This window comes from Miniopterus natalensis, chromosome 2 (assembly GCF_054644295.1).
Source record: "Miniopterus natalensis isolate mMinNat1 chromosome 2, mMinNat1.hap1, whole genome shotgun sequence".
NCBI lineage: Eukaryota > Metazoa > Chordata > Mammalia > Chiroptera > Miniopteridae > Miniopterus > Miniopterus natalensis.
The window spans coordinates 86,199,390-86,218,820 of record NC_142082.1 but is presented as its reverse complement, the minus strand read 5'-3'; the positions used below and the strand labels follow the sequence as shown (position 1 = coordinate 86,218,820).

At 34.5% G+C, this 19,431-nt stretch overlaps 1 protein-coding gene across 4 annotated transcripts in view; it reads right to left on the bottom strand.

The window, feature by feature from the left end:
• NBEA (neurobeachin) overlaps positions 1-19,431 on the bottom strand; it is an 816,964-nt gene that overhangs the window by 581,817 nt on the left and 215,716 nt on the right. For all 4 annotated transcript variants that reach the window (XM_016197269.2, XM_016197275.2, XM_087814370.1 and 1 more), the window contains 4 exons: positions 8,797-8,905; positions 1,909-1,990; positions 1,375-1,498; positions 348-540 (listed from right to left, as the gene is read on the bottom strand). In XM_016197269.2, coding sequence (XP_016052755.2) covers positions 348-540; positions 1,375-1,498; positions 1,909-1,990; positions 8,797-8,905 — 508 coding nt within the window. The remainder of the gene's footprint in view (positions 1-347; positions 541-1,374; positions 1,499-1,908; positions 1,991-8,796; positions 8,906-19,431) is intronic.

The following is a 19,431-nucleotide window of genomic DNA, read 5'->3' as shown; positions in this document are numbered from 1 at the left end:
GTCTATTCTATAAAATGCTCTTATAAGAATCAGTAGGTATGTTCTAGTTTTTAAAAGGGCAACTGGCTCAGACTGAAGTTCTCAGATCTGCTTATATGTGGCATCACTTTTGGGGTCCACAATTCCTAATTTATAAACTTGAGGTTCCAATCAAATGATATATAAAATACTTCAAGATTTAACACTGTATGGACAGAAGGGAAAAAAACACAAAAAAGAGAAAACTGGGAAGGAGGAGTTGGCCATAATGGAAGTTGCCCACAAGATGGCACCAGATGAGCATTTGCAGCCATTTAATTAATCCACAGATGAAACCTGGATGATATAAAATGCTAAATCTCTATTACCTTGGAATGGGCTATTGAGAGTGTATCCACCCAGACTCTCCAGCCTCCCCATTCATATTTTATTGCATGATACAACAATATCCGGAAGATATTATAGACCATCTCAGTAATCTTCTGTTCTTCAGAATTTTTAGGATTGATATAGCCAAGAGAAAACATCCAATCCTGCCATACTGAACACTGCAATAAGCATCTAGTAGGAAAAACATATTCATTAAAAATACCTAAGTTGTATTAGAATTTACTATTTTGAAATTTAGATAAATAGAGAAAACTGCACCTAGGTAAACAAAGGTGCAGTCATTCTGCATATTCTATATTCTATACCTGGGATGGCACTGCCCCATTTTTCTACCTGAAAAAATCCAAATTATCATTTAAAATTGCTTTCCTAACTTTCCCAGTCAGGCTAAGTTATTATTTTTCTACTCCTTCATCATATGTAGCCCTCACAATGCGCTTAATACATTATAAAGTAACCACTACTTTATTATTCTTTCCCACTAAACTGTACTAAGACTGTATACTAAGACAACCTATGCACCAAAGTGCTTTATACATATCAGACAATCAATGTTTGTAAAATTAATGACTCAGGCAGCAACTATGGCTCCAAAATATACCCCAAGTCCTAGGTAACCAGCTTAAAAATACATGACAACAATTAGTTATCAGACAAATTCAGGAAAAGCATGGATGAATATGAGCAAATCCAACATAATTACAATTAAAACTACTATTGGAGATAGATAGGTAGCACCAAAAGGAACGGTGCATTTTAAATAATGGTTTGTGGATATATATTCATATATTCAATTAAAATATAATACACATGTAAGTAAAAACATAAAAATAAATAGAAGTATAATAAATGCAGATTATATCAAAGAAACATACAATGTCTTCTCATGATTAAAAGCATTTAGCAATGTGGGAAAGATTAGAATTTTTTTTCTATGAAAGAGATTGAAAATAAAATAAGATTAATTATAGAATAAAGTTTTGTTGTACTATTCAATTTGCTTACCTTCTATTTTCACGGCTATTACTGAAAAGTTTTATCATGTCAGATAAAAATAAACGACGTACTTCCATCAGTTCTGCACTTGGTGTAGAGTTTTTTAACAAAGTTGCCACCACCTTAAGAATCACTTTAAAAAACAACAAAAAAGTTATAGTATAGACTTATAACTGTACATATCTTCTACACAAAAAAGATTTTACTGAAATTTCTTTATTTTATTTATCTTTATTGTTGAAAGTATTACAGATGTCCCCTTTTTTCCCCATTGACCCCTTCTACCCTGCACCCATCCCCTACCCCAGGCCTTCACCATTCTATTGCCTGTGTCCATGGGTTATGCATATATGCATATAAATTCTTTGGTTAATCTCTCCCCACCCACCCACACCCACCTTAGCACCATGGTAGGTGATTTTTAAGTGCTATAAACTATGTGCGCACCATAATGAATTTAGGTGGTTGGGAAAAGTTTTGATTTAGTCTGACATATTACCATGTTACTATTGTATTAAAATAAAAAAATTGCTGTTTGCTCACTTGGATTCTGAATTTTCACTGTAGAATCTGGCTCTGGGTGTGGTTTATGTACAACTTGAGTACATACTTGCTCTGTCAATATCTGGAAGATGAAGAATTTTAGTTTTCATTTAGAAAATAATTTAAAATATAATTGCCAAATATATACATACAAAGAATTTCAAAAAATTCTGTTCAAATCAAAAGAAATATCTCTTCTAAAGGGTCTTCTAGTGAATTCCACATACTTCTAAAACTCTAGATCCTTCAATTTTTAAAAAAATTATAGATAAAAACAAAACCAAGACCAGTATCTATAGGAAAGCTTAATTAGGAAATACAAGAACTTATTCTGTCTGAAATCCTTTTCAACATACATCCTTAATATACTTATGCTGTAAATTATAAACATTTGACTCTTGGTGTCAACACTAATTTTTAAAATTTAGAAAATCAGTAAATAAAATAAAGTTTGAAGCCTGGGCCCCAACTCAAAATGAAGTGTCATAAGGGAAGATTCTTTATTTCAAAAAATGTGGCTCATTATCATTTACTACAGAGTTTTTAAAAACTTCTTTCGAACAACAAAAAAATGACAAAAGTTGACCAAGTAAAGACAATTCTAAAACATTTACAAATTTTTCCACTAACACAAAATCTTGGTGAGTCCAGTATTATTTTCCCCCCCACTTAATTTCATTTATTTATTGAGTATATGTATTTTATATTAGTGATTTAATTTCCTATTTTGCTTTAATATGCTAAATTTTTAATGAAACTTTAAAAATGGTTCAACCTATATTAAGGCTGGGAACTCTGGAGAAACTATAAAAGTTAGTTGAAATAGCTATATTTTAAAAGTTGAGGATGAAGAAAGTAAATTAAAGAGACAGTGACAGTCCCTTCTGAATAGAAAAAGACCATGACATCCAAAAGTCTCATTCTTCTTACCTTTTTGCCCAGACTTTCTTTTGTAAAAAACAAAAAGGTAGGAAATTTACTTAGTTATATTAGCGATGTAAATTAAAAAGGTACTGACTTGAAATAAAAAATAGCCACATTTTAAGTGTTTAATAGCTTTTTGTGACTAGTAACTATCATATTAGAGTGAGCAGGGGAACAATAATGCATTGAGGTAACCCAATAAATTTGCTATTTACAGACATAGGTGTGAGCTTAGTATTATACATTTAAGTTTTATTTTATAAATGGAATTATATCCTAATTCATGGGTAACAGAGAGGAATTTAGGCCCAATCAACAACTACTGGAGCTTCCTCTCTGACATACGTACTCCCCAGCCTCGTCATACATAAATCATCTTTGATCAGGAGGCTTAGCTTTTGACAAAGGAGTAGTACTATTTCATTTCTTAAAATGGCAAACTATTAACCCTACTGTTACATCTAACTTCCACTGCAGGTATCTGAGGGCCAGGGAATCTTTGTATCTTTACATCTAAACAAGTTGTCATACTTTTTGGCTCTTAATTTCTTTATCTGTGAAAAGAATATTTGAATAACATGATATTTAATGTACTGTCCCCCTCTGAGATTCTATGTTAAGAAAGGGGTTTTATTATGAGATACTAAAGATTTAAAGTTGAATATCATCTTGTAAAACATTTATGCTCAATAACTATTATGCCCTTATAGAAAAAGAGAAAGTAACTAAAATTATACATTTGAAAAATCAGTTAATTATTTCCATAAGAAACTGAGCTCTTCAGGATCCCACACCTAGAAGCCCCTGCACTGTTTAACTGAATTGTAGAAATAATATGTAAAGAGAAGTAGTTTACCCAACCTTATAAAGAGACATTAATATCACAACATTTAATAAAATAATGTATCCGATAGTATGGTTGAGATCTACAAGTATATTAAAAAGAATATAGTTTTGTCTTTAGAAGGCATATTCTGAAATCTAATAAATAATTCTAAAGTGTACTATAAATTAAAAAAATACAATTATCCATAATTTAAAGATTGAGTGATAATGTAAATATATAGCAAATAAAATTTAAGACATATTTTGCAAATCTAATTCTCAAAAAAATTTTGGAAAAAAAATAGGTTTGCATAATTTCAAACAGGAGTCCATTAAATCTAACTCACTTTAGTGTATGCGATACAAGAAAATGAGACAGGGATGTTTTCTTAATAATTTTTTTTTTAGTTTTCATAATAATTAAGATAGAGTCTTACATTTTCATAACTTAAGCAATGTTATCTGACATATCCTGCTAAAATAAGTCTAACTTACTTTGTCCTTTAATGTTTATTATTTATTCTATTATAGGTATCCTATCAGATTTAGAGGTATAAGGATCACAGTGACATAGTCCCTGTGGACTTCCACTTTGTGTAAACCACGTTCTAAAATATCATTATCAACACCATAGGTTTGACGCAGTTCTTTATTATTTCTGTACTTGTTTTTATACCTTCCTACAGTTGCGGTGGTATTGATTTTGATACATTGCTTGGGATTAAGGTAATTTCCCCAAACCAAAGCAGAGAATGAGATAAAAGAAGCTTTCAAACTGTAGATTATCAACCAACTGATTCATTCTAGGGGTACAGACCCAGGTCGACACTCACAAGGTACATGAAATCCAGGTCAGGTTTAGAGGATGAGTTTTCTTTTTTTTAGTTAAATTACACTTACTATATTGATTAGAATTTAAGTTCAAGTCTATCATATAAATTTTAATCTTTTGCAGTAGATGCCACCCTCTAAAATTATACAATCTTTAAACTTTGGTGATCCAGAATTAGTCATCCACCATCCTGTCAGTCTGATAATACAATTTACTATTTGTATTACAGCTTATGTTGAAGACCCTTTCTACGTTCTTGTGAGATCAACACTAGCCAATCATATGATAACCATATTGGGCTTTTTGTATATCCACTAACTTTCCTTTTTAGAATATCAATTCAGAGTCCTCAATTAACCATAATTATTATTATTCTTTAAAAAAGCATATATTATTGCCAAATTGGTCAGATAGTAAGTCAGTCAGTTACATTATCATTTCAGAACCTCTGTGAAATCCAATATCCAATATCAGAAGATCTAACCTTATCCTGGCTGTTTCTACCTAAGATGTGAAATCAGCAACAAATTGGCTTTGTTTAGTGTATAATATCATTAGAGACCAAAATCTAGACACTAAGAGCATGCCTATGGGTACTGATAGTAGGTAAAAATGCTGCTGCACTTCTGTTGAGCCACTCTTCAGGAAGACTGATAGAAATGCATGCGTATATATTCTTATTTTAAGGTTAGGATTATACGATGATTTTTCAAATTCAACATATTATATTGTTATGCGTTACTTCTATTTTAATATAAAGTTTCATTGTTTACAAAGACTTTCTGCTCTATTGACACTATATAGGTCAAAACAAGCAGGTCAGAAATTCATGTAGACCAAAAAAATGATTAAAAAACATATATAGTCATCATCAATCAAAGCAATTAGTAGGAAGAAAACCAAGATAGAAACACAAGTTAATCAATATTAGACACTAGCATTCAGAACTCTGATATTTTAGCAAGGTTCTCATTCAGAGGAGGATTTTAATGCTGTCAAGTTCAAGGTATATTCTGACATTTTTTTGTCTTACACATATGTACTGCCCATTGTATGACCACTTAGTAGAGGTAAGAACAAATAATTTAAACTGTGAGTCTCAGTTTATCTGTTTAAAAAGGCAATAAAAGCCCAGCTGGGCATGGCTCAGAGGTTGAGCATCAACCTAGGATCCAAGACCTCACATTTTGATTCCTGGTCAGGGAACATGCCCGGGTTGGGGGCTCGATCCCCAGTTGGGGGCGTCAGGAGGCAGCCGATCAGTGACTCATCATCTATGTTTCTATCTCTCTCTCTCTCTCTCTCTCTCTCTCTCTCTCTCTCTCTCTCTCTCTCCTTCCTCTCTCTGAGATCAACAGAGATATATTTAAAAAACAAAAACAAAAAAAGGCAATAAAAATACCAGTTTTATAGGGTTGTTGCAATGATTTAAAATAATGTTGTAAAGGACTTGCCAAGGTGACTGTCATAGGAAGCACCTAAAAAAGATATCATTATTATTTGGAAAATATAGTATCAAAATTAAGATGCTCTACATAGCATAAGTTTGTTTATCAGTGTTTATTCAGCTCTGCCCACCAAATACTAGAGTAATACAAAAAAACTTATAATTCAAAAAAGCAACACTCTGGAGAGCAGAGTTTACAAATCATGTAATTTGAGGAATGACTGACACAAAGTTGGAATATTCATCTTAGGAACAATAAAACAGAGTAATCAAAAGAGTTTCCTTCATTTATCTAAAGGGCAGCCGCTCTTAAATTTAGTGGGAAGAATATAAAATGGGAAAAAAAAGATAAAATAGCTAAAATTAATATCTTTATAAATGCATGTATAGAATAAATACATATAATAAGTATATTTTAATGTAATAAATATATCATAAGTACAGTTTTATTGGACAGCCACATGCATTTGGTTCATATTGGCCATGGCTGCTTCTGATCCACTACTGCAAAGCTGAGTAGTTCCAACAGACACCTGCTGCTATAGACTGAATGTCTGTGTCCCCATAAAATTCAAATGTTAGAACCTACCCCCCAGTGTGATCATATTAGGAGGTGGGCCTTTGGGAGGTGATTAGGATTAACATATCCCTCATGTGAAGGGGTTAGGGATAGGGTTAGGGTTAGTGCTCTTCTAAAAGAGACCCTAAAAAGCTCTCTTACCCTTTATGCCATGTGAGGACACAGAGAAAAGACCACTTGTCTTGGACTCCCTAACCTCTAGAACTGAGAGACATAAATTTCTGTTGTGTATCACCTACCTGGTTTATGATATTCTCTTAAGAGCAGCCCAAATGAACTAATACAATCACAAAATCTAAAACATTTATTATATTATCTGTCCCCTTATCAGAAAAGTTTGCCCTTCCCAACTAAGATGAACACTTTGTAATAAAAATATTTGCAGTATATTGTTAAGTGGAAAACTCAAGACACAAAACTATTTGCAGGATGATAGTTCATAAGAGGTGTGTCTGCATGTGCGAGTTGAAAAAAGACATATATACATTTAATCTAATGAAGTATATTTAAAGTATATATACTTTTAAATTAATGAAGACACTATGGATAAATTTTATTTTGGTGATTTTATGTATTTTCCAAGTTTCTTTAATGAATGCATATAACTCTGATATCAGATTAAAATGTAACTTTAATTAAAAAAACAGAAGCAGATACATTTCTTTGTGTTACAGTACAGAGAGAATTTTAACTTTGAAGCAAAGTTTTTACAGAAAGTTAAGATAATAAATATTTAAGAATTTGTGGGTCTTGTGATCACTCTCACAACTACTCAACTCTGTCATTACAGTATAAAGTCACTGAGCTATATTTAAGTGAATAAGCATGGCTATGTTCCAAAAAAACCCTTCATTTATGGAGACTAAAATTTGATTTTATAAAATTTCATGTCATAAAATATTGTTTTTTCCCTGTCATTTAAATATGTAAAAACTATCCTCTACCTGTGGGCTGTTCATAAACTAGAACTGAGCTGTATCTGGCCTGTGGCTTAGATGAAAAAAATATATAGAGAAGTTTGAATTTGTCCTGTATTAATTTAAAATTGCAGTGCAATTCCATTCAGAATCTCAGCATGTGCTTTCTTCAATGTCTCTCATTTTAGTTTTTCATTTTTGTAAAAATATCTGCAATGATGAGATATCGTTTTATACTTTCTGACCATTGTTTTTCTTAGTTAAGAAAATTATTATGAGTCTTTTATCTAGTAATGCCAATGTATATTGTGTTAGCACAATTACAGTGTCCTTGTATAACAGACACAATGTTTTGTCATCCAAATCTATACGAAAATCATCCATACTCCACTGTATTTTATGAGATCTGAAGTCTACTTTCCTTGTTTTCACATGGTAGATATGCACTAGCATTATTATTTTTAAACGTTAGGTTTTGTAATACATGTGTTAAGTGAAACACTGCCAAGTTTTTGCTTTACTGTGATCTGTAAAGAAAAAATAAACATGAGCAATCTATAAAGAAAGGAATGTGGCTGTTTTCCAACAAAACTACTTATGGACTGACACTGAAAGCTAAATTTCAAATAATTTTTATGTGTCACATATTATTTTAATTTGAGTTATTTTCAACTACTTAAAAATACAGAAACTCCTGAACTTTGGCTACACAAAAAGTTCAGCTGTTGGAAGTTTGCTAATCTTCTCACTAAACAAAAGAACTAGAGACACTGAAGATCAGTTGCAGGGAAGCAGAATTAAGGTTACCATAAGAGACCATTCCAAATATTTTACTAGTATTTAAAAATAAAAACAGCTACTTTGGGAGGTAACACATGCATTTCATAGAAAACAATGAGCCCAAGCTACATGGCCATTAGAAATGATGAAAAACAGATTTTTGAATTGAAATGCTGAAATAAAAAGTTTCTTCAAGATATCATTTTTACAAATAATTCTTACCTACAATCATTCCCAGTATCAATTCCAGGTTAATTTTGGTAATTGTTGTATATTAGAAAAAGAAAGGGGGGGGGCAGGGAAAACTATATATAATACATAATGATTGTGTGGTTTACATAAGAAAAATTCTGTGCAAAGCCAATCATCCAACCCATACTCAAAGAAATACCCTTGGACCGACATAAAGAATTGCCAAATAAATGTACATGGACATGTTTCAAAATAAAATGTAAAACTGTATCATTTTTTAAAAATGATTACTGGTTTTCTAAATTAACTGACCAACAACAGATCCTAATTCCATAGAGAGTATCCACTTCATACATTTAAAATTGTCATCACACATTTTTAAAACTTTTACCTCATAAAGCGTATTGTATGTAGTGACAGTCACAGTATTTGTATGCAACATCAGCCTTTCTCCAAGAAGAGTGAAAAGACTATGGGTATGCATAATTTCAACTTTTCTCCTGGAGAAAAAGAGGTGAAAAACACAAAATGCTGTAAAACACATTGAATTTTCTATTCTCATGACTTTAAGATTTCTTTAAAAAGTACAAAAAAAGTACAATCTATATGCAGATACAGAATCATATAAGTAATAATTTTTAATAATGCGCATCTACAAAAATAAATGAGTTTATAGTATAGGTATCTCCTAAAGTTCCAAGAATACTATTTAAACACTTCTCAAATATCTGTGCAAACTAAAATGTGAAATATTATATAAATGTTGACAGCTATTATTTTCAAATTTCTAATAACTATTTAGGAGTTATTTTTATTAGGTTAAGATTTTTGGTTTCCCCTAACAATAAGATCACATAAGTTTTAAATCCTTTCTGTCCAAATAGAAAGTCTATAAAATAATCTATGACACACTTTAATATCAAGCATTTAAAATTATAGTTAAAAGTGAGTATTCTATCTTAAAGTTGGGATTGCAAAGCAAAAAAAAAAAAAATTGACCGTAGTGAAGTGGATTCATGATTGCTTGTATTTGTAGTCTGTCATTAGAATAAAAATGAAATGAAATAAATAAATAAACAAACACATCTTTCCACATAGTTACTTACTGTTCGCTCATTTAAAAGCCCTTCTCCCACCCCACCCCACCCCACACACCAAATCCAAAATGAGGATAGAAGGCTCTATTGAAGGCCTCCTAGAACACTTAACTCTAGATCAAAGAATTATTACAAGCCTCTCATTCACACCACTTTCTTAAAATTCAAGATCTGGATCTTGGTTCCCAACCCAATATATTTCATTTCTTACCTTGATTTTCTATGGTTCCCTATTTGGATTTGGCAACTATGACATAAACTGACTAGGTAATCCGCCAAACTCCTGTTCCTTTCTTCCTGAGTCTGAGTCCACAGATACACTGCAGCTAGGAGTGATCACTTAACTGAGGAATGTGAGCAGGAAAGTTGAGAACCAATTTTATGCTGGCCCACAGAAAAAGCACTCATCTGTGTCTTCCTTGCTCTTTCCCCAAGGCAAAAACACAGGAGCCATAGGATGAAAACATACACACATTACTGAAGCAGCAGCCTGAGTCACTAGCTCACAGCTTGGGAGAAAACTGCCTGCTGAAGAATACCCACTTGGATTTTATCTGAATAAGAAATTAATTACTAGTTTTATAAGTAACTAAAATTACATTGTCTGTTATAGCACATATTGTTAATTAATACAGATTTTTTTTAAAAAAATAAACTATTTTTCAAGATACCAATCACCTGGAAATTCTCTTTTCCAAACATCAGTCTCCAAGCTCCACACTGCACAACAAAAGACATGAGAGCTGTTTCCCTGAACCCAATCCTCCTCAGTCCAGGAAGGGAAAGAGAAGAATTACCCAAAACCCATGAGAAGCTTGGGCATTTGTCTTATGGTTGAGTTTGTAAAACACTTAAATAAGATTGAAAAACGTCAACAGGTCATTAAAAGAAAAACAGCAGGACCAATGGATATTATAGTATTATACAGGTGAAGCGTTTAGTATCTGCCAACTCAAGTCACACCCAAGGAAAGGAGGACTGAAACTTTCATTTGCTCCTAATAAAGAAAGAGTACATGCCAAAGCCTATCCCTTGATATATATCCCTCTTACACAGAGCTGGTAACAGTTATCTCAATCAGGCTATTTGGAATTTAGAATAATTTTCTAATTTTCAAATTTATCTTTATTGTTCAAAGTATTACAGATCACCCCTTTTCTTCCCCATTGACTCCCTCCACCCTGCAACCTCCCCCGACCCAAGCATTCATCACACTATTGTCTGTGTCCATGTGTTATGCATATTTGCTTATAAATTCTTTTGTTAATCTCACCTTACCTACTCCCCTACCCCTACCTTTCCTGAGATTCCTCAGTCTGTTCCATGATTCTATGTCCCTGGATATATTTTGTTCAGTAGATTCCACATATGAGTGAGATCATGTGGTATCTTTCTCTGACTGGCTTATTCCACTTAGCATAATACTCTGCAGGTCCCTCCATGCTGTCTCAAAGGGTAAGATATCCTTCTTCTTTACAGCTGCATAGTATTCCATGGTATGAATGTACCACACCTTTTTATCCACTCATCTACTGATGGGCACTTAGGCTGTTTCCAGATCTTAGCTACTGTAAATTGTGTTTCTATGAACATAGGGGTGCATATATTATTTATGATTGGTGTTTCGGGATACTTAGGATACATTCCTAGAAGTGGGAACACTGAGTCAAATGGCAGTTCCATTTTTAATTTTTTGAGGAAATTCCATACTGTTTTCCATAGTGACTGCACCAGTCTGCATTCCTGCCAGCAGTGTACCAGGGTTCCCTTTTCTCCCCACCCTTGACAGCATTTGTATGTTGCTTTGTTGATGGTGGCCATTCTGGCAGGTGTAAGGTGATATCTCATTGCATTTTAATTTGCATCTCTCTGATGATCAGTGACACTGAGCATTTTTTTATGTCTCTTGGACATCTGTATGTCCAATTGGATTGTCTTCCTTTTAAGTTGTATGAGTTCTTATATATTTTGGATATTAACTCTTTATTAGATGTATCATTGGCAATGTGCTCTCCCATACAGTGGGCTTCCTTTTCATTTTGATGGTTTCTTTTACTGTGCAGAACTTTATAATTTGAGGTGGTCCCATTTGTTTATTTTTTCCTTTGTTTCCCTTCCCTAGGAGATGTATCAGCAAGCATATAGCTATGTGAGGTGTCTGAGATTTTGCTGCCTACATTTTCTTCTAGGATTTTTATGGTTTCATAATTTACACTTAAGCCTTCTATACATTTGAGTTTATTCTTGTGTACAGTGTAAATTGGTGGTCTAGTTTCATTTTTTTTTTTTGTATGTACCTGCCTAATTTTCCCAACACCAAATCCACGGTTGGTGGCTCTGGGGATAGAGCTCAAAGTACTGTCTTAACAGTGCCACTAAAATTTCCTCAACTAAAGAAATTCCTGTCCTCCTGAGTATCTCCTACAATGGAAATGTTTATAGAACTTAATTCTGGCCTTTGGGGGAATGTGAACAATGCTATGCATACACAGGAGAATATATGGATCTGCTTCCTCCTGAAGTTTGCTTTAAAACAATGTTTGCCAATAAATTTTGCTGCCCAGTAGTCAAGAGTAGTTGAAAAGTGGGTGTGTCATATGATTTGTTTTCCACAGGCCATCTAATAAAAGACCAAACTTGAGAGATCCAGGATGGCAGCAGACTGAGTGGAAGCTACACTGACACTCTCCCAGGACCAATCTGGATTTACAACTAAAACACAAAAAAAATCCTGAAAACCAACTGAAGATTAGTTGGAGAGAACCCTCATAACCAAGGAGGAAAAGTGGATACCACACAGAGATTGGTAGGAAGTGCAGAGGGGAGAGGGCTGGCTGGGCTCCCACAGGCAGCAGCTGAAGATCCAGAGGGATATCTCAGCTGTGGGGCTTCCCATTGAGGACTCTGGGAGCTAAACCCCAGGCTGGGCTTCCCAGCTCAGAGCAGAAGAACTGAGAAAGGTGTCCACAAAACATCTGGCTGTGTAAAGCAGCAGGGTCTCTGTCTGCTAGGGAGAGGCAACTGGAACAGCACGCACTATCTTAAAGAGTCAAGCACAAAGTTTCGCGTGCTGCCACTCACCTTGGGCTCTGGCGGAGGGGAAGTAGAGTGGACTGGGGCTGTGTGGGGAGAGTCTAGGGAGAGTATTTCCCCCAGGCTGTGGGAGACATCTTTCTCAGGAGGCGAATTTTCAGCTTTTTCCTGATGGGGAAGCAATTGCCCCACCCTGCTGGAGAACCTCTCAACCTACCTGAAGGAGTTTCTACAGCCTGAGGCTTGTTAAGATACTGATAACAACCAGCCACCCCACCCTGTGGAGCTTCTGCAGCTTAAGGTTCTTTAAGAGAATCAGATTAGTCAATCTGCAGGCAGAGACAGACCTCAGGGTGCTTTGACTCTGTGCCTGATCTGCTTTGAGACCAGGGCCTTAGAAAAGCAGACTTTGGTGTGCATCTTGGTCCTGTCCAAATGCACCCAGTCCAGCAGTGGAGACCTCAAGCCTGGGGTTGTTGATAGCCCCAAAAAGGGTTCTCAAGGGCAGTCACAAACTGCATCTAACACTGGCCTCTACCAGAGACCCTCAAAAAAGACTGAGAGTCTGAGCAGATCCATCTAACAATTTAAAACAAACCTAAAAAAGCAGCCAAAATGGGGAGACCAAAAAACAAACTCCAAATGAAAGAAGTCTCCAGAAAAAGAGCCAAATGAAATGGAGATAAGAAATCTCTCAGATATAGCGATCAGAATACTGACTGTAAGGCTGCTCCACAGCATTAAATAAGACATGAAAACTATGAAAAATGATGAGTCAGAAATGAAGAATGACATAGCAGAAATAAAGAATATATTGGAAGGAATAAACAGCAGATTAGAGGAAGCTGAGGATCAGATCAGTGAATTAGAAGACAGGGTAGAAAAAAATCACTCAGTCAGAGACCAAAAAACCAAGAATTAAAAAACAGGAGGACAGTCTAAGGGAGCTGTGGGACAGCATAAAACATAAGAATATTCCTATTATAAAAGTGCCAGAGGAGGCTAAAAGTAAGCAGGGTTTAGAGAACTTGTTTGATGAAATAATGGCAGAAAACTTCCCTAACCTGGTCAAGGAAAAAGGCACACAAGTTCTGGAGGCACAGAGAGTTCAAAGCAAGAAGAATCCAAAGAGGCCCAAGCCCAGACATGTCATAATTAAAATGCCAAGAATCCAAGACAAAGAGAGCATCTTAAATGAAGCTAGAGAAAAGCAATCTGTTACCTACAAAGTACTCCCCATAAGGCTGTCATGTGACTTCTCATCAGAAACTCTACAGGCCAGAAAGGAATGGCATGAAGTATTAAAGGTAATGCAAAACAAGGATCTAAAACCAAGACTACTCTATCTACTGCTATAATTAGAAGAAGAAATAAAGAGAATGAGAAACATAGGTATAAAGAAACAAAAAGGCAGTAGATTAGTATCTTTCAATAATAATCTCAAATGTAAATGGATTAAATACCCCAATAAACAGATATGGGGTGGCTGAATGGGTAAGAAAGGATGACCCAAATATATGCTGTCTACAAGAGACCCAACTCAGAACAAAAGACTCACACAGGATGACAGTGAAGGGATAGAAAAAAAATTTCCAGGCAAATGGAAATGAAAAAAAGCTGGGGTAGTGATACTCATATCTGACAAAATGGACTTCAAAATGAAGACCATAACGACAGACAAGAAAGGTAATTAAATAATACTAAAGAGATCAAACAAGAGTATATAACCCTGATAAACATATATGCACCCAATATAAGAGCATCTAAATTTATTAAAAAACTTCTAGAGGACTTCAAGGGAGAGATCGACAGCAACACAGTCATACTAGGGGACTTTAACAGCCCACTGACTTGTCTGGATAGGTCTTCCAGACAAAGAGTCAACAAGGAACAAGTGACCCAAAATGACACACAAGATCCAGTGGATTTAATTGACATTTACAGAACATTATGCCCCAAAGCTGCAAAACAGACATTCTTCTCAAGTGCACTTGGGAAATTCTCAAAGACAGACCACATGTTAGGACATAAAACAAGTCTCTACAAGTTCCAGAAGACTGAAATCATATCAAGCATCTTCTCAGAACACAATGGCATGAAATTAGAAATTAACCACAATAAAAACACTAAAAAAAATTCAAACACATGGAGGCTAAAAAGCACGTTTTCAGACAAGGAATGGGTTACCAAAGGGATCAAAAAAGAAATAAAAAACTTGCAGGAAACAAATGAAAATGAACACACAACTCCAAATCTATGGGACACATTGAAAAGGGTCCTGAGATGGAAGTTCATAGCATTACAAGCTTACCTCAAAAAACAAGAAAAACTTCTAACAGGCTCTTTAACCCTACAACTTAAAACTTAGAAAGAGAATAGCAAGAAAAGCCTAAAGTAAGTAGAAGGAAGGAAATAATAAAGATGAGAGCAGAAATAAATGACATTATGACTAAAAAAAAAAAATACAAATGATCAATGAAAGCAAGGGCTGGTTCTTTGAAAAAATAAACAAGATTGAGGAACCTTTAGCCAGACTCATCAAGAAACAAAGACAGAGGAACAAAATGAACAAAATCAGAAACAAAAGAGGTGAAGTAACAACTGACCCAATAGAAATACAAAAGATTGTAAGAAAATACTATGACCAGCTATATGCCACCAAGCTGGACAACCTGGATGAAATGGATAAATTCCTAGAAAAATACAACCTTCCAAAACTCAATAAGGAAGAGTCCGAAAGCCTAAATAGGCCAATAACTACTGATGAGGTTGAAGCAGTAATCAAAAGGCTCCCAGAACACAAAAGCCCTGGCCCAGATGGCTTCACAGGGGTGTTTCACCAAACATTCAAAGAAGAATTAACACCTACCCTGCTTAAACTATTTCAAAAAATCCAAGCAGAAGGAACACTTCTAAACTCCCTTTACAAGGCCAGTTTTAGCCCAATTCCAAAACTAGATAAAGACACGACAAAGAAAGAGAATTACAGGTCAATATCCCCGATGAACATAGATGCTAAAATTCTCAATGAAATATTAGCAAATCAGATCCAGCAATATATTAAAAAAATCATACACAATGACCAAGTGGGATTTATTCCAGGGATTTAAGGCGGATAGAATATTCACAAATCAATAAATGTGATACATCAAATAAACAAATTGAAAGACAAAAATCATGATATCTATATATGCAGAAAAAGCATTAGATAAATTCCAACATTCGTTTTTCAGAAAAACTCTCAGCAAAATGGGAATATAGGGATCACACCTCAACATAACAAACCTACAACCAACATCATACTCAATAGGCAAAAACTAAAATCATTTCCCCTGAGAACAGGAAGAAGACAGGGGTGTCCACTTTCACCACCATAATTCAACATAGTACTGGAAGTCCTAGCCACAGAGATCAGACAAGAAGAAAACATAAAAGGAATGCAAATTGAAAAGACAGAAACAAAACTGTCATTATTTGCAGATGACATGATATTATAAAAAGAGAATACTAAAGACTCCACCAAAAAACTACTAAATTGAATAAATGAATTCAGCAAGGTATCAGGATACAAAATTAACAGCCAGAAATTGATGGAATTTTTATACACCAATATTGAACTCTCACAAAGAGAAACTAAAAAAGCGATCCCATTTACCAATGCAACTAAAAAAATAAGATGCCTAGGAATAAACTTAACCAAAGATGTAAAAGACTTATACTCAAAACTACAGGACTCTTTGAAAAAAGAAATAGAGGAAGATATAAACAAATGGAAAAATATACCATGTTCATGGATTGGAAGAATTAACATCATTAAATGTCAATACTACGCAAAGCAATCTATAAATTCCATGCAATCCCTATTAAAATACCAAAGGCATATTTCACAGATCTAGGTCAAACACTTCGAAAATGTATATGGAACCAAAAAATACCCTGAATAGCCATGGCAATCGTGTGAAAGAAGAACAATGATGGAGGGATCACAATACCAGATATCAAGCTATACAACAAAGCAACTGTAATCAAAACAGCGTGAACAGACATATAGATCAGTGGAACAGAAGAGGACCCAGAAATTAACCCATGTCATTGTGGTCAATTAATATTTGACAAAGGAGGCAAGAACATTTAATAGAATAAAGACAGTCTCTTCAATAAATGGTGTTGGGAAAATTGGGGAGGTACATACAAGAAAAAAAGAAACTACTCCACCAACTTACACGATACACAAAAGTAAATTCAAAATGGAAAAAAGAGTTAAATATAAGACATGAAACCATAAAAATCCTAGAGGAAAACATAGGGAGCAAAATCTCAGACATCTCTCCTAGCAATATGTATGCTGATACATCTCTTAGGGAAAAAGATACTAAGGAGAAAATAAACAAATGGGACTGCATCAAAATAAAAAGCTTCTGCACAGCAAAAGAAACCATCAACAAAATGAAAAGGGAGCCCACTGTTTGGGAGAACATATTTGCCAACAACACATCTGATAAAGGGTTAATATCCAAAATATATAAGGAACTCATACAACTTAACAAAAGGAGGATGATCCAATTTAAAAATGGGCAAAGGACCTAAACAGACACTTCTCCAAAGAGGACATACAAATGGCTGAGAGACAAATTAAAAAATGCTGAACATCGCTAATCATCAGAAAGATGCAAATTAAAACTACAATGAGGTATCACTTCATACCTGTCAGAATGGCTACCATCAACAAGTCAATGAACTACAAGTGCTGGTGAGGGTGTAGAGAAAAGGGTACCCTAGTACACTGCTGTTGGGAATGCAGACTGGTGCAGCCACTGTGGAAAGTAGTATGGAGTTTCCTCTAAAGACTAAGAACTGACCTACCATTTGACCCAGTGATCCCACTTCTAGGATTATATCGTAAGGATCCCGAAACACCAATCACAGAGAACTTATGCACCCCTATGTTGATAGCAGCCCAATTTACAATAGCTAAGATATGGAAACAGCCCAAGTGCTTATTGGTAGATGTGTGGATAAGAAAGCTGCGGCACATTTACACCATGGAATACTATATAGCTGTAAAGAGGAGGTATCTTTTATCCTTTGGCACAGCATGGAGTGAACTAGAAAGTATTATGCTAAGTGAAATAAGCCAGAGAAAGACAAGTACCACATGATCTCACTTATATGTAGACCATAATAAACAAAATAAACTGATGAATAAAGTGGATCCAGAGCCATAGAAGCATGGAACAGACTGAGGGATCTCAGAGGGAAGGTGGGCAGGGGGGTCTGGTGGGTAAATATTAATCAAAGAACTTGTATGTTTATAAGCATAACCCATGGATATAAGACATTGGTATGGGGAAAGCCTGGGTGTAGGATGGATGTGGGGTGGAGGGGATCAATGGGGATAAAACGGGGACATCTGCAATATTTTCAGCAATAAAGTTAAAGAAACTTAAAAAAAAAAAAAAAAGACCAAACTCTATGCATTCAGCTCATGAAGACTCCACTAGGGCATACACTGGAAAAGCTAACATATTGAACGAGCTAAACTTTTAGACCTAAACAGACTTCAGGTTTTAAGTGCTATTTGCTTTATGTTCTGAATTTTATAGGATTTCTGCCCACTTGGATTAAGTGTGTAATCATTTATAAACAAACAAAAAAAAACAGTAACCTTTATTCTCATACCAATTACACTATTACAGTCACCCTTGGTTTTTGAATGTCTCCCATCTCAAACAATTCAGTTTTCAACCAAGCTATTCATGGGGGGAAAAAGTCTAGGTAGTTGAATAAACCTTCAGTTCTGGACCTGACAACCCTTTCATGCTGATTTATCAGCATGACAAAAAGAGGCTCTCAGGCAACAAAGAATTCAAGTCAGTTTACAGCTAAACCCTGCTTGTTAACATCTCAGGAAATTGTGCTATGAATATTATTGTGTATTTTTCCTTTTGGTTCTGGTGAAAAATTCAAATTTTAAAACATAAAAAGGCTGTCAACAGTGCCAATATTGGTGGGGGTGTGAAGAAACAATGATCAAAGACAACTGAAGAGATAGAAAAACTGTTGATTTGGATAAAGGAAAAGCAGTTAGCTAGTGAAAGCACTTGAGATAGTGATAGCTGAAAAAGCAAAGATGCCACATGCTCACCCCTTGAAAGACAACCTGGAAGGAGTGCTGAAAGTGATTTGTTTAAAGCTAGTAGGGGGTGGTTTAATAAATTTAGGAAAATAAGTGTTTGTTTATAGATTAAACAGTGTATTAGACCTGTACTGTATATAAGAAATGAATCATTTGGGGTCTTGAATGGATTAATTCAATTACAGTCTTTCTAATGGGGAAAAAAATGATTGAATTTTCTAATAAATTGCTTCTAGAAGAGACTCTGCAACAAAATAAGTTGAAAAACCTAGGTTCCACTAGGTTAGCTTACTAAACATTCCATTGGGAACATACTCTAATTTCCTTCTTCACAAAGCAAACAAGCTTTTTTTTGATTATCAAAGAAATACTTCTTGAACAAATTCAGAAATATGTTGGGACAGTAAAAAGAAATAAGAATCCTATAATTCTGTAACTCAGAGATAATAATTTTAAGTATCAGTTTGTGTTACTCCAGATTACTATGAAGATGACACAAATATAATGATATAAATACAATGAAAATAATTCTGTATAAGGTAATTTGTAGCTTGTATTCTTTAAATCAGTATATTGACTTAAATTTTTACTGATTGATATAATTGAAAAGAAAATAGCATAATAATCTATTCACTACTGTGGCCATTTATGTTACTTACATTTTTCTCTACCCAAAACTTTGTGCCTTTATTTATATATCTGGGTTATTTCCTTAGGATAAATTCTTGTAACTGAAATGATGTGGTAAAAGCATATTTAA